The 15,489-nt window shown below is 63.5% G+C and overlaps 1 protein-coding gene across 1 annotated transcript in view; it reads left to right on the top strand.

Moving 5' to 3' along the window:
- IQGAP2 (IQ motif containing GTPase activating protein 2) overlaps positions 1-15,489 on the top strand; it is a 214,306-nt gene that overhangs the window by 198,387 nt on the left and 430 nt on the right. The window contains exons 31-35 of the mRNA XM_062212560.1: positions 6,411-6,498; positions 8,460-8,663; positions 11,390-11,550; positions 13,107-13,244; positions 13,940-14,048. Of these exons, the coding sequence (XP_062068544.1) occupies positions 6,411-6,498; positions 8,460-8,663; positions 11,390-11,550; positions 13,107-13,244; positions 13,940-14,048 (700 nt within the window). The remainder of the gene's footprint in view (positions 1-6,410; positions 6,499-8,459; positions 8,664-11,389; positions 11,551-13,106; positions 13,245-13,939; positions 14,049-15,489) is intronic.

Raw genomic sequence — 15,489 nt, 5'->3', positions numbered from 1 at the left:
GCTGACTGCAGCTCGGAGGAGGGAAAGCCACGCCACGGTGGCCTAAGTTCTCCGTGCACTGTGCGGTTTCTTCCAGAAGTCCCCGGAGGCTGCATGTTGTGCGGCTCCTAGGCGTGAGTGTCGGGTAAACCTGTGTTAACCCCTGTGAGCGTCTCAAGGGGCCGTGCAGGTTCATTCCTTAAAGTGCTGACTCAGCCTGGGACAGTCCCAGCTGACAGAGAGGCCGAGAGATGGGCGGGCCGCCCTCACCCTCACCCTCACCCTCACCCTCACCCTCACCCTCACCCAGTGCAACAGCTATGACGTGGAAGCCGCACACGCGTGTAAGATGGGTGGCGCCCACTCACCCTTCACACCTGGGACCTTGAGGGTGCTTAGGTCTTTCCCTGCATCCAGGCCTTGCTCCGGCCCCCGAGCTGTCCTCAGGGCGTTGGCCCCGTGTTTCTCCCCCGAAGGTCTCATGAGTACCCGTCAGCCCCTTGCTCCCAGCGGAAAGAGTGGGACTCCCGAGGAAGCGCAGGCGCACATGTGTGCTTCCAGAGGGTGGGGATGCAGCACCTGAGCGGCTGTGTCTGGGGCAGGCGGACCCCTGGGAACGGGGCGGAAAGTCGGTGGGGTGGAAACAGCTGGACGCGCTCCTTGCCAGCTGCCTGTCGTGTGCTGAGCCCGTTCTGGCGACGAGGGCTGCCCCTGCCTGGCGTCCAACAGTGGTCATGCCCACGATTTTCCCCGGATACTCAGTGGCCCAAGGAAGCAGCCCAGAGCCCTCTCCGTGGGCGCTGCTTCCTTGGGGCCCACGTGCCCTTCCCACAGGTCCCCCACACTCCCTCCCCCAGGAGCAAGTGTGTGTCCCCACTCGGGCACCGAGGCAGGACGCAGCAGGAGCCTTGGGCAGCCTCTGTGTCCCAGGGGCTCCCAGCGTCCCGGCAGAGGGCACGGCTGGACCGCAGGTGGCCTCAGCCTCGCAGGGGTGAGGGTTTTGCAGTCACGGTCACCAGCCAAGCCGGTCAGGACACAGTGCAGGGCGGGCGTGAGAAGGGGAAGGTCTGCCCTCACACGCTCGCTGAGCAAGTGCCAGTCACGGGCGAATGTGAACCAGGACGGCGGCTCCGCGGTGCGCGCCACGTGCTCCTGCCCTCGTCCTCAGAAGTGCGGAACAGACGGCGCCTTCATCGGCTCTGTCTGTGGCTGAGCTCCGGTTGCTGGATGCGTGCAGTCTACTCAAATATCTGCGTTAGTGAGCGGGCATCACAATTTGGGTCTAAAACATCAGATGATCTGAATGTCGTGTTTTTAGTATTTCCCAGCAAGTTCTCAGAAGTTACGTGTTAGACACAAAGCCATAAAAGGCAGGCGTTCTGGCCAGGACTGCGCCTGAGCCTGGGACCCCGGCACCCCCCACTCCGGCCTCTGCAGCCCAGCCCCCGCCTGGTTCCCTCCTGCTCCGCCTGGGGCTCCCTACTCCCCAGAGCTGGCCAGTGGGCTTCTTCGTGTTTTATCGTGAAACACATGTGATGCACCACGTCCCACATACAGCCCAGCGGCCTGCAACCCACGCGTAGTGTTTCACTGGCACTGCCGTGCTGCCATGCACAATATCCCATCCTCCCCCGAGGGAACCCCTGCGCGTCACAGAGCCACTGCCCGTCCCCACCTCTCCCAGCCCTGGCGGTCACTCCTCTGCCTCCTGTCCCTGTGAACCTGTGTGTTGTGATCCATGTGGACGACCCTCGGCCTGTGGCGGTGGCCTCTCCTCGGCTCATGGTTCCTCAGTCTCCTGCGTGTTGTGGCTGACTGGGGCCTCACTCCACTTTGTGCCTGGCTGGTGCTTTGTTCCACATATAGGCCACGTTTTACTGATCCTCTCGCTATGGCGTGGACATCTGGGTTGTGTCCACCTCGGCTCCCACGCGTGGTGCCGCTGTGTGCATTTCTTCGTGAGGTTTCTGCTTTGTTTTGTTTTGTTTTTAACGTATGTTTATCTGAAAGAGTTACAGAGAGGGAGGGAGAGACAGAGGTTCATCTCCCTGATGGCCACAATGGCCAGTGCTGGGCCAGGCTGAAGCCAGAATCCAGAAGCTTCTTCCAGGTCTCCCACATGGGTGCAGAGCCCAAGCGCTTGGTCCATCCTCTGCTGCTTTCCCAGGCCATAGCAGATAGCTGGATCGGAAGTGGAGTAGCCGGGACTTGAACCGGCGCCCATATGGGATGGTGGGCCTGCAGGCGGCGGTGCTGTCAGCTGCACACTGCCGGTCCCTGCGCGCAGGTCTCTGTCTGGGCGCCTGTGTGCGGGACGTGGCCGTGTAGGAGAGAGTGGGTGGCAGGTTGGGTCATGATTCTGGGCACACTTCTCCCAGGAGCCACCAGGCTGTTTTCCACAGCCACTGCACGATCGCGTTCCCCCAGCAAGGTGGGAGACGTCGTTTCTCCACGTCTCTCCAGCTCGCTCCCTTTATGTAACTGTGTTTATTTGTCATTATTTTATAATCGCCGCCCCTGGGTTTTGGTTGGAAGTCACTCGTGCTCGTCCACCCTGCCTGTACGTCCCATGGAGACGCCCACTCTGGTCTTTGCGGTTTTCAGTTGGGTCACAGTTGCTCCACATTCTCACTGACAGTTTTTGCCTTCTTTTTCTGTGATAGCTCTTCTAGCGGCAAGAAGTGGTTTTGAGTTTTTATTTATTTGAAAAGCAGGCAGAGTAGCCAGCTGGTCATTCCCCAGACGCCTGGAATACAGGGTCTCAGCCGGGTCAAAGCCAGGAGCCTGGAACTCCATCTGGGTCTCCCACATGGGTGGCAGGGGCCCGAGCACTTGGGCCAACTTTCACTGCTTTCCCAAGCGTATTAGAAGGGAGCTGGATCGGAAGTGGAGCGGCGGGACTTGAACCAGCACCCTGGGAGACGCCAGCACTGCAGGTGGCAGCGTACCCAGCTGTCCACTGCCCCCCAACCCAAGCTGATGGTTTTGCGTGAGGACGTCCTGTTCTTGTTGAAGAGACTGTGCCCTCCCCAGGGGCTGGTCTTGGCTCCCTTGTGAGAAACAACAGACTGTGCACGTGTGTCTCCATCTGAAAATCTGGGTACAGCCAATAACCGAAGTGTGGCACTGACCGGGCCTCCGGGCTGCCTGTGCGTCTTCATCTTTGATCCAGGAAACTCCGTTCTGAAATTCAAGGCAGAAGCAGTCTCTGGCAGGCGTGAAGGGCCTGTGTCATGGGCACTCGTTGGAGCTCTCAGCAATACTGGCTTGAAAGCTCTCGAGGGAGGGACTTGTTTTGAAACTGCTGAACCAGGCTCCTGTCCCTGCCCCAGGCAGCCAGAGGTCACGGCAGCCAGACAGCCGCTGTCCCACGCCCTCGGGAGTGGACGACAGGAAGTGCAGGGCCGTGGGGGAGAGCGAGCCCTGGCGGAGCCCGACACTGGCTTCCGTGTGAGACGAGCAGCTTGGGCGCTCCCTCTCAGAGGCTGCCCAGCCCCTCAGGAGCACAGCTGCCGGGGCTCCCACAGAGCAGGGCTGCTGCCTTGAGCGTCCTGCACTAGCCAGACCCTCTCCTCAGAGGAGCCGGCGGTGCTGACACACGCCTGTGCAGTGCCTCCCGTGCTGTCGTTCCCAGCGACGGCTCTGGACGACACCTGTGGGTCCCTGGAGAGACGGCAGCCTAGGGTGTGTGGTGTGACATAACGACACATGTCATGGATATAATGCACCTGTCATGCGTCGTGTGATTTAGCAAAACGCATATTGTGTGCTGTGTGGAATAACATGTATATGCCATGTGATTTAGTGGCGTGTATATCATGTGTTGTGTGACATACTAATGCAGATAGCATGTCTCGTGTGATCTAATACATTTATCATTGCTGTGTGATACAGTGACATGCATATCATGTTGTGTCACCCTGTCACACATGTCATATGTTGTGTGGCATAATACAAGTCATGTGTCGTGTGATACAACACATGTATTGCATGAGCCCTGTGCTACAACAGCACCTGCAGCACATGTCGTGTGGTGCTGCCCCCAGCCCCAGGAGGGCTGCTGACTGCCAGTGTTGCGCGGACAAAGACCCTGGGCCCAGAGCAGACCCAGACATCGTCCGGGGTGATTTAGCTGGAAACAGGAGCGGAGACGAACGCCGGCAATGCTAAGCCCTCTGGAGCCCACGCTGACCGCACTCCTGGGAGTCTGGGATAGGCCATGACCACCGCAGGGTCGCTGCCTAATGGGTGTCGGAGCCACGCTCTGGGCCAGACGGGTGATGGATGGGCTGAGGGACACACAGGGCACGTGCTGAACCTGGAAGACCCTGACTGCCCCCTCCCTGTGCGGGGTCACAGGCAGGCTCCTAATCCCTCCTTACGTGAGGTCATGGGCGGGCTGCTGCCCCCTCCCTGCGTGGGGTCACGGGCCGGCTGCTCCCCCCTCCCTGCGTGGGGTCAGGAGGGGGCTGCTCCCCCCTCCCTGGGTGAGGTCACGGGCACACTCCTGCCCCCTCCCTGCGTGGGGTCACGGGCCGGCTGCTCCCCCCTCCCTGCGTGGGGTCAGGAGGGGGCTGCTCCCCCCTCCCTGGGTGGGGTCACGGGCACACTCCTGCCCCCTCCCTGCGTGGGGTCACGGGCCGGCTGCAGGCTCGGCAGTGTGAACAGACAGAAAACCTGGGTTGGGGAGTGGGGGCACAGCGCTGTCCATCAGGCAGTAGCCTTGGAACCCAGCGAGGAGCCCAGCCACGGTGTCCTCAGAGCGGGGGGGGCGGTGCTGGGAGGGTCTCATGGTGCCCGTGTTGCGGCCCCAGACGTCACAGCTCCAGTGTCAGACCCCAGCAGCAGGCTCTGCCTGTCCTCCCTCGGTCCATTGCTGTGGGGGTCCCTGAGGGGTCCCTGTTTTATCAGTGAGAGGGACGGCCCCGTAGGAACACATGACATGTGTGAATCACGCGTCAGCGAGCCACAGCCAGATGCAGCCTCAGGTCCTCTGACCCTGGGCAGGAGCAGGGCTGGGTGGCGCACACGGGTGGGACCGGGCAGAGAACTCCACAGCGCTCCGAGGCAGACGGCCGTTTGGCTAGGTCCTGCAGCAGCTCCAAAATGAAACACTGTCCCCCGCGGCCGAGAGCTGCGCCACTCCTTTGAGGCCCAGCGCAGCGGGCCTTGCTGCAGCCTCACGCAGGGGGGCGGTCAGGGTGCTCAGGTGGCCCTGCCACTGACTTGGCGTCCTGTGGAGCACACTTACGTTGGAGGAGGGGCTGTCCAGGGAGGAAACGGTGTCCTGGGTGTGACTGGCTGTGTGCTCGCCCCTGAGTCTCAGGCCGGTTCCCCTGGGCTTTCCCACACAGCCCCCGGGGCCCCAGGGCCAGGGCCAGCGGAAATGGTTCTCCTGCAGCTTTGGGGACAGGAAGCCCTCGAGCACTCGTGTGGTAACTGGGAGTGAGGAGGCCGGGGGATGGCGCGTTGGATCGCAGCCTGGAGAGCTCATTTGGGAACAGGTGCTCTTGAGCGTCGGCGTGTGGAGGCGTCGTTGCGTCCCAGGTCTCCCCGCCCGCAAACCTCCGCTGCCACAGTCCCGGGAGGAAGTGGGGCCGGGGGAGCCAGGCCAGCACCTGGCTGAGCTGAAGCCGAACCCAGCGAGCTCCGCACTCAGCCCATCCCCCTGGCCCAGGGCAGCTCCTGTGTGTGTCATACCAGCAGTGCTGCTCCCCCCTGGGGTGACACCCGTGGGCAGACATGACCAGTGACCTGTTCTCTTCAAATCTGTTTCCGTCACCCTGCCCCATGCCCACTGGGAGCAGCTGGCTGTGCTGTCGGAGGTCCCCAGTACTGGCATCCAGGGGCAGGGCTCCGGCCTCTGCCTGCCGACCAGGTGTGCTCACCCCCCAGGCCCCCGGACACCAGCCTCCTGCACTGCATCCGACAGCAGCTCACGGCCTCGCACGCCCCCGGCTGGTGTGGAATCAGCTCACGGCCTCGCACGCCCCCGGCTGGTGTGGAATCAGCTCACGGCCTCGCACGCCCCTGGCTGGTGTGGAATCAGCTCACGGCCTCGCACGCCCCCGGCTGGTGTGGAATCGCCTCCCAGCAGGGGGGTCCCAGCTGCCCGGCTCCCGAGGGCTTGAGGCACTCTAAGCAGAGTCAGAGAAGCACATGGGCTGTGGCTCCTGCTCCCTCGGCAGTAGCTGCCCTAGAGCCAGGCAGGAAGTAGCCTGGAGGACAGAGCCTGCAGATGAGGGGTCGCAGGTCGCTCCTGTGTGTGGTGTGGACAGCGTGGCCCAAACCCAGTCACGGATCCTCACGAGCTTGCGGGGTCCTGGGCCGGGCCTGGTCAGTCACTGAGCGCCGTCTGTGAGTGACGGCCCTGGCGCCCCACCCTGTGTGTGAGGCCCGTCTGAAGGTCTCTCTCCCATCTCTCTCGTAAGGACCAAGAAGCTGATCGTGGACGTGATCCGGAGCCAGCCGGGGAACACTCTGATGGAAATCTTAGAGGCCCCAGCCACGGAAGAGCAGGTAACTTGTCTTTCGGTACAGAACGGCCAGGAGCCGACGTTGGCTGTCCTCTGTCCTGTGGCGGAAGGGGCCTCCATCTGGGATTGAGGCCCACTGTGTGCCGTGTGCTCAGAGCCCGTGTGGGGAGCCGTGGGAGCGAGACGGGAGCCAGCCGGAGGCGGTTCCGGGAGACAGGATGTGGAGGGATGCCTCTCATTCCTCGTGTGTCTGCTGACGGCCAGCACAGTGCAGCTGTCCTCACGCTGCAGTCTGTGTCTGGAGTTCCCCGCCAGAGCCCACGGCGTCCCTGCCAGACGCGAGCCCCGTGGGACTTGTGATTCACCTATGTAAAATGTGTCGCTGTGCAGCCAGTGCAGCCAGTGCCACTCCCGACACGCAGCAGCCAAGCTACATGTGATTCTCCTGAGTATTCCCTCGCGGTCCGGGCTGCCGGGGGATCGCCGTGCCGGCTTTGAACTTTAGAAATGTCAGACAGGACGTGGGATCGTCAGGGGTTCGTCAGTGAGCGCGTCTCAAGCTCTGTGGGGGGACAGCGTACTGATCTGCCCTCGGAGGCTTTGTCCTTGTTCCGTGTTTCGGTCCTGCCCGGATGCAGCTGCGCCGTGACTAGGAGCCCAGGCTCCTGGGTCAAGTGTAGCATCGCGCCTCCCTGGCAGTCACCCTGGGCCCTCAGGGCTGCTTCTGTGCCTCGGCTGTAAGATGGCAACAGTGAGAGTGTCCCCGATGGACAGGCACTGTTCAACGAGCTATGGCCTGGGGATCAAGACGCCTACATCCGGTGTCAGGGGGCCCGGGGTCAACTCCCAACCCCAACTCCAGTCTCCAGCTTCCTGCTAGCAGACGCTGGAGGGGCAGCGACGATGGCTCAAGTAGTCGAGCGCCTGCCATTTACATGGTAGACCTGGCTGGAGTTCCTGGCTCCTGGCTTTACGCAGCCACGGCCAGCATCTGGAGAGTGACCCAGTGGACGGGTGCACTCGCTCTCTGTCCCTCAAATAAGTAAGAACAGTGGAAACCCATGTTAAGTGGGCTGAGTGCTTCCTGGCATGTGGTCAGTGCCCTCTGAACAGCACTGGACCTGCTGTGTCTAAGAGCACTCGTGGTTTGTGGTCCATGGTCCGGTGTGTACCACACTGAAACGGGAGGATCGCCACCATCCGTGTACGGGACACTGATCTCGGGACTTGCCGTGTGCAGAGTACCCCAACTCCCTCTGGTGCACTGACACCTGCGGGCTTTGCGGAGTGGAACCCTTGTCGGGGTGGGGCGCCCGGACGCCCCCGTGGGGTCCCGCAGGCATCTGCGCACGGGTGGATGGGGCTGTGCTGGCTTCTGGACCTCAGGCCAACGTAGCTGCTGTTGGCCGATGGTCTCTGGCTTTTCAACGGAAGTGGGAAGTAGCACTGGTCCTGCGAGCCCCGCCCATTTGTGATCGCCACCTGGCAGGCGTCAGGCGTCCGCCCTGGAGGCCGATGAGGTGACAGGAAGGGCAGGTGCTGGCTGCGGCCTGGGGGCTGCTGCTTTCCTTTCTTTCCTTTTTTTCTTTTTCTTTTTTTTTTTTTAAGATTCAGTTATTTAAAAGGCAGGGCAACAGAGAAGGAGGGAGAGGGAGAGACAGAGAGAGAGAGAGATCTCCCATCTGCTGGTTCACTGCCCAGACACCCACTGTAGTAGGACTGGGTCAGGCCACAGCCAGGAGCCAGGAGCTCCACGTCTGGGTCTCCCAGGTGGGGGCCGGGGCCATGCTCTGTGCCTCCCAGGAGCATCAGCAGGGAGCTGCTTCCGAAGCCGGGCGGATCCAGGACCTGAACTGGCACCCATGTGGGACGCTGGCACCCAGGCTGCCCCCACACCGCCCTTGAGGGTTTCCTTTTGATGTTAAATGGCGGCTGTGTCAGGTGGGGGTGCGGCTCCTGCGACCAGGGTCAGAGAGAAGTGGATGCCTCGCTGTGTCCTTGCAGGAACAGGACCATGCCGCGGACATGGCGAGCCGGGCGGCCAGGACCGCAGGAGACCAGGGGCAGAGCCAGCCCCTGGTGGAGGACGCCCAGCTGCCCCTGGAGCAGAAGAAGAGGAAGATCCAGAGGAACCTGCGGACGCTGGAGCAGACCGGACTCGTGTCCTCCGCCAACAAGTACCAGGACATCCTCAACGAGATCGCCAAGGTCGGGCGCTGTCGCTTTGCGCCGCTCAGCGGGCGTCTGCGAGCCGCCAGCCAGGGCTGGAGCTGGGCACCCTGAGGGGCACGGGAGCCGCCAGCCAGGCTGCAGCTGGGCACCCTGAGGGGCACGGGAGCCGCCAGCCAGGCTGGAGCTGGGCACCCTGCGGGGCATGGGAGCCGCCAGCCAGGGCCGGAGCTGGGCACCCTGCGGGGCATGGGAGCCGCCAGCCAGGGCTGCAGCTGGGCACCCTGCGGGGCATGGGAGCCGCCAGCCAGGCTGGAGCTGGGCACCCTGCGGGGCATGGGAGCCGCCAGCCAGGGCCGGAGCTGGGCACCCTGCAGGGCATGGGAGCCGCCAGCCAGGGCCGGAGCTGGACACCCTGCGGGGCATGGGAGCCGCCAGCCAGGCTGGAGCTGGGCACCCTGCGGGGCATGGGAGCCGCCAGCCAGGGCCGGAGCTGGGCACCCTGCGGGGCATGGGAGCCGCCAGCCAGGGCCGGAGCTGGGCACCCTGCGGGGCATGGGAGCCGCCAGCCAGGGCTGCAGCTGGGCGCCCTGAGGGGCATGGGAGCCGCCAGCCAGGCTGGAGCTGGGCACCCTGAGGGGCACGGGAGCCGCCAGCCAGGCTGGAGCTGGGCACCCTGCGGGGCACGGGAGCTGCCAGCCAGGGCCGGAGCTGGGCACCCTGCGGGGCACGGGAGCCGCCAGCCAGGGCCGGAGCTGGGCACCCTGCGGGGCACGGGAGCCGCCAGCCAGGGCCGGAGCTGGGCACCCTGCGGGGCACGGGAGCCGCCAGCCAGGGCCGGAGCTGGGCACCCTGCGGGGCACGGGAACCGCCAGCCAGGGCTGCAGCTGGGCACCCTGCGGGGCACGGGAGCCGCCAGCCAGGGCTGCAGCTGGGCGCCCTGCGGGGCACGGGAGCCGCCAGCCAGGCTGGAGCTGGGCGCCCTGAGGGGCACGGGAGCCGCCAGCCAGGCTGGAGCTGGGCGCCCTGAGGGGCATGGGAGCCGCCAGCCAGGCTGGAGCTGGGCACCCTGAGGGGCATGGGAGCCGCCAGCCAGGGCTGGAGCTGGGCGCCCTGAGGGGCACGGGGGCCCAGCTGCCTGCTCCCCTCTGCAGAGATCATTCAGGTTTCCCATGGGCCGTAGCTTTGAGCTGAGACTAATCGCAGTTCCGGGATGTGAGGAGAAGGTCGCACACTAGGAGGGGACCGGAGGGGCGGCAGGGCCTGCTCCCCGGGCCAGGCCCCGCCCCCACCCCCAGCCTGCCAGCACCAAGCTCGGCGTGCCCTCGGGACTGCCCTGGCCAGGGTGGTGAGAGGGCTGGGGCCTGCTCCCAGCGGCTGACACTGGGAGACTGTTTCTGGTTTTCTCATCCCGTGAGTCCGTTCTTGAGAAACTTCCCCAGAAAAGTCTCCAGTCTGTACAGGAAACAGGAAGTGGCGGAGGCCTGCCTGCCAAGGATAAGCACGTGTGCGTTTGGGACAAAAGCATGTTTCATTCTTTTGTTCCAAACTTGCTGGCTGGGGCAGGGCTGCAGGCTAAAGGCGGCTGAATACTCGGAAAAACAGGCTCAGGACTCCGGCCGATTCCAGTAGGTTCCGGCCATCAGTGCCTCCCCCGGCCAGAGTGACGCTGGGGCCGGAAATGTTTCTCTTTGGGCCTGGGAGATAGAGAAGTCAATGCTTTTGATTAAAAAGTCCTTTTTAAAATACGCACTCTGAAAAAAGAACAAGGCTGCTTTGAAGGCACCCCCAAGGGGTTCTGTTTCATGAAGGCTTGCTCTGTGGAGAGGGCGTGGGGGTGGGGGTGCCCCGGGAGGGTGGGGGTGCCCCTCGGGTCTGCGGGGACGGTTCTGGGCACGAGGGGGACGCGGTGTGGCAGAGGCCTGATGTTCTCCAGGGAAGCGTCCTGGGAACTTATCAGGGAGGCCCGCGGGACAGGCGCGTATCTGCCAGCTCACATGGAGCGTGGCTCTTGTCAGCGGTGAGCAGCCCCCTCAGCTCTGTGTTCTGGGAATTCTATCTGCATCCAAACACAGCCACTTCTCGGTGGCTGGGGTTCCAGGAACCACCCCCCCCCCGCCACCCCCACCTCCACAGATGCTCCTGTCCCCTCTGAAATGGCAGAGTAGGTCGGTGACTCGTAATGCGTGACACAGCGAGACACGAGACCCGGCACCAGTGCTGGGAGTGCCGTCCTGCACAATGGCTACCAGACAGCCCGTGCTGCTCCCACACAAGCAGATCCTTGCAGTTCGGCGCGCGCACGGGCGCAGTGCCCAGGGCAGAGGGCAGCCGTGACGGTGAATCCCTCCGTCTCCTCCATCGGTGCCGAATCTCCCAAGCCCAGCTGCCGTCTTCACAAGCCTCGCGCAGTATTTGCCAGATGCGGGGTTTGTTACGGCTAACGTGAACCCAGCAGTTAGCTGCGGGCCTTCTCGGCCAAAGGCAGGGGCTCACAGATCACCTGCTCACTTCCTGGCGGTACCTCTTGGGGAGCGCTTCTTCCCTAAAGAGTGCTTGTTCTACAGTCACTTCCGAATTCCGCCCAGAGAAGCAGCCTCAGCGGGTTCTTACGGACCCGGGATAGGATCCCGCCCCGTCCTCACGTGGAAAGAACGGGGACTCGCGGGCAGAGCGCAGCCGGAGCCCGAGCTGAGTGCCAGCGACAGCCGCTCGCCGCGGGGCAGGCGTCCCCCTCGGCCTCATGCCTTCTCTTGTCGTTTCAGGATGTTCGGAATCAAAGAATCTACCGGAAGCTTCGGAAAGCTGAGCTGGCCAAGCTGCAGCAGACGCTGCTCGCCCTGAACAAGAAGGCGGCGTTCTACGAGGAGCAGATCAACTACTACGACACCTACATAAAGACCTGCCTGGACAACCTCAACAGGAAGTGAGTGCGCGCCCCCCCGCGGCCCGCGGCCCGCGGCCACGTGCGTGTCTGTGCCAGCCCCCGCGGTCTGTGCTCACGTGTGTGGTCACGTGCGTGTCTGTGCCAGCCCCCGCGGCCCGTGGTCATGGTGTGGTCACGTGCATGTCTGTGCCAGCCCCCCCGCGGTCTGTGGTCACGTGTGTGGTCACGTGCATGTCTGTGCGAGCCCCCGCCCCCGCGGCCCGTGGTCATGTTGTGGTCACGTGCGTGTCTGTGCGAGCCCCCCTACGGTCCGTGGTCATGTTGTGGTCACGTGCATGTCTGTGCGAGCCCCCCTGCGGTCCGTGGTCATGTTGTGGTCACGTGCGTGTCTGTGCGAGCCCCCCTGCGGTCCGTGGTCATGTTGTGGTCACGTGCGTGTCTGTGCGAGCCCCCGCCCCCGCGGCCCGTGGTCATGTTGTGGTCACGTGCATGTCTGTGCGAGCCCCCCTGCGGTCCGTGGTCATGTTGTGGTCATGTGCGTGTCTGTGCGAGCCCCCCTGCGGTCCGTGGTCATGTTGTGGTCACGTGCGTGTCTGTGTGAGCCCCCCTGCGGTCCGTGGTCACGTGCATAGTCACGTGCGTGTCTGCAGCGCTGGCCAGTCTGCCGAGCTGAAGGCCATGCCGTGGCCAGGAGCTCCCTCCGCTGTGTCGTTTGTGAACTAAGACGTGGGGCGCGGATTCCGGCTCTCTCACCCTGGCAGCGCCGGGACTGCAGTAGCTCAGCCCCGAGTGTGGCAGGCGAACAGATCAGCACTCGGAGACGCCCTCCACTGCCCCCCGGTCTCAGTCCACGGTGCTTCCAAAGCACCGGTAAAACCATCCCGTCTCGTATTTGGAGTGTGTACGGAAAGCAGTGTTTGATCGTGTCAGGTGACACCAGGTGTGTACAGGTGGCCCAGAGCCACTCTGCGGCTTTAAATTGCTGTGTGGTTTAAAAAAAAAAAAAAAAAAAACTCACACAGCTGGCAAAATCCGGCAGCGCTCTGCCACCTGTTAGACACGTACAACCGATTTCTGTGTGCACTGCCACCACTTGCGTGGTCCTCTTTTTATTTTTTTTTAAAGATTTATTTATTCATATGAGAGGCAGAGGCAGAGAGAGAGAGAGAGGGAGAGAGAGAGAGGTCTTCCATCCGCTGGTTCACTCCCCAAATGCTGCAACAGCTGGAGCTGGGCTGATCCAAAGCCAGGAGCTTCTTCCAGGTCTCCCACGTGGGTGCAGGGCCCAGGCACACAGGCCATCTTCCACTGCTTTCCCAGGTGCACTAGCAGGAGCTGGATCAGAAGTGGAGCAGCGGGACTAGAACCAGCACCTGTATGGTGCTGCAGGCCATGGCCTTACCCACCAGGCCACCGGCGGCCTGCAGTAGTCCTCTTTGCTCACGGGTGTTCTTACCACCAGGCCGGGTTCGGTGCAGCTCTTTGTTACCGCTTACATGTGACATGCGGGATTCTGCCGTGATGCCACCAGCCTGGTGCGGGAAGATCCTGGGGGTCGCTGCCCCGCCACAGGTGCCCTGTGCTTGTCCTGCCAGGAACTCCCGGAGGTCCATCAAGCTGGACGGCAAGGGCGAGCCGAAGGGGACGAAGAGAGCGAAGCCGGTGAGGTACACGGCGGCGCGGCTGCACGAGAAGGGCGTACTGCTGGGGATCGATGACCTGCAGACAAACCAGTGAGTGGGGCCCGCCCACGTGGCCCTGCCTCCCGCACACACACACACACACACACACCCGGGGGCCTCCATGCCGGGGGCAGGGCAGAGTCCAGGGAGAGCCGGGCGCCGGGCCAGCAGCGCTGACTCAGTGACCCTGCCCCCTGCACGTGCCCCTGTGGCCGGGTTTTCAGCCCTCACTGGATGGGAAGCCTGCCCTGGGTCTCGGAGTCGAGTCATCTACACTCGTGGGCTGTGCGTGTGTGTGCGTGCGGGCACAGCCCACGCCAGGCACACCAGCTCCATGCCGCTTCTCCCTGTCGGCCGTCCCAGGCAGCCGGGCTCACAGCATCTCCCTGAACCTGGCGTCCACTTCCTTGTCCCAAGACCTCCTCTGGCCCACACCCCCCGGGGGGCGAGCTTTCTGCGGCGGCTCCTGGAAGAGCTCCGTCCTCCTGCTGGGGTGCGGGCCCGTGTTCGGCCCACTGCTCTGTGATTCGGCGTTCTCATGCCATCGTGTGCTCCTGGGAACAAGGCCGCGTCCTCCACCCCTTAGCCGGGCACACACGTCCCAGCTCTGTGCACTGCCCTCAGCCTGGCGTCTGGGGAGCAGAGCAGTGGACGGTGGTGTCCCCGGGAGCCACCACCATGGTCCCCTGGGGTCCGTTCCTCCCTGCAGCTCTGAGCGTGCCTGACCGTCCGTCCCTCCTTCCCAGGTTCAAGAACGTCCTGTTTGACATCGTGGCCACTGAGGACGTGGGCATCTTCGACGTCCGGTCCAAGTTCCTCGGTGTGGAGATGGAAAAGGTGCAGCTCAACATCCAGGTGAGCGGGCCGGGGCGCCCACGGTGCCGGCCCTGGCGCCCACGGTGCCGGCCCTGGCGCCCACGGTGCCGGCCCTGGCGCCGGCTCCGCAGAGGCCTGCACGAGCCTCCGATGCCGGAACTCCTCTGTGAAGGGCCTGAGGTCTTTAAGGCTGCGACTGTCCCAGTGACGGGGGTAGAATGCTTTCAGACGGCGAAAGGGAGTGGTCAGTTTTCCTGTGAGAGCAAGGAGATTTTCTAAGTTTCTGAAACCCACTTTTCCCATGGTTGGGTTCACAAGAACCAAAGAGCTGATGCAAAGCAGATGTTTAGGAAAAGAGCGGCGGCTCTGCGTGTGAACCCTCCGTCCTCCCGCAGGACGGCTGGGGACTCCAGTCGCTGTGCAGAAACAAGCTGGGGGAGGGGCGCAGCCAGATCCCACCCAGCGTCTGTCCTTGGCCCCCTCAGGCTAAAGAAGGGACTGCGATTGTGCAGCGTCTACACCAGTCACCTCGCTGGGCCGGGGCAGTGACGTCAGCCCTGGCCTCCTGCCTCCCCCACCGCCCACGCAGGCCAGAGCCCCTCCTCTCTGTCCAGCAGCCGTGGAAGGCTCAAGCCAGAAAACCAGGCCGAAATGGCCCTGAGAACGGCACGGAGATGGCAGGGTCTCGTAGGGTGCAGCGAGGAAACTGAGACACAGCGTGGCCGTGGCCGTGCCGAGGGTACTGCAGTCACGTGCTGCCTTCTGCCCTTGGGGGACTACACAGTGCAGCTGGCAGGGGTCTTCCATGCTCCCTGTCGCTGTGGGGGGTAAGACAGCCTGCAGGACGCCCCTCAGGGGCGGCTGGCCCCCGGCAGACACCGTCCGGGCTGCTTAGACCCGAGGCCCCTGCCGTCACCCGCTCCCACAACACCATCTGTTCCCATGACAGCTGACCATTGGCAGATGGCCACGGACCCCCGGGGGCTCTGTGATTCACAGGCACCACGCAAGATACACATGTAGGGCCCCTCCTCAAAATTGTGAAAGATTTTGGGACAAGAATCCGAAAGCCTGAAACAGTACAGGGCTCCTTCTGAGCGTGGCCCCGGGTCGCTGGCAGCCTGAGCCTCAGAGGGGCCAGATGGCCGTGTCAGGCAGCGTGTGCCTCCACGCGGGCTGGTCGGTTAGCCAGGACGAGACGGCCAGGTCTTCCGTGGAAGACAGTGGGGAGCCCGAGGGGGTCCCGTGCTCCCAGGTCCTCCCTACCTGGTCCTCTTCCTACCTGCAGAAAACACTAGGGCGGGGTCGTGCCCAGTGGAGAATTCTGTGTCCTGCAGGCCAGCACGGTGTCCTGTGTCCGAGCTGACACACACCTCCTGAGGGCTCTCACACCCGCCCAGCAGGGTGTGTGGCTTGTGTGGCAGGCGTTGTGCGTGTAGCATTCAGGCCCAGTGTCCTTCGAGCTCTGCCAGGGCCCCGC

Source organism: Lepus europaeus, chromosome 15, assembly GCF_033115175.1.
Source record: "Lepus europaeus isolate LE1 chromosome 15, mLepTim1.pri, whole genome shotgun sequence".
NCBI classification, from domain to species: Eukaryota; Metazoa; Chordata; class Mammalia; order Lagomorpha; family Leporidae; genus Lepus; species Lepus europaeus.
The sequence above is the reverse complement of the archived record's forward strand: the minus strand, read 5'-3'. Positions and strand labels throughout refer to the sequence as shown.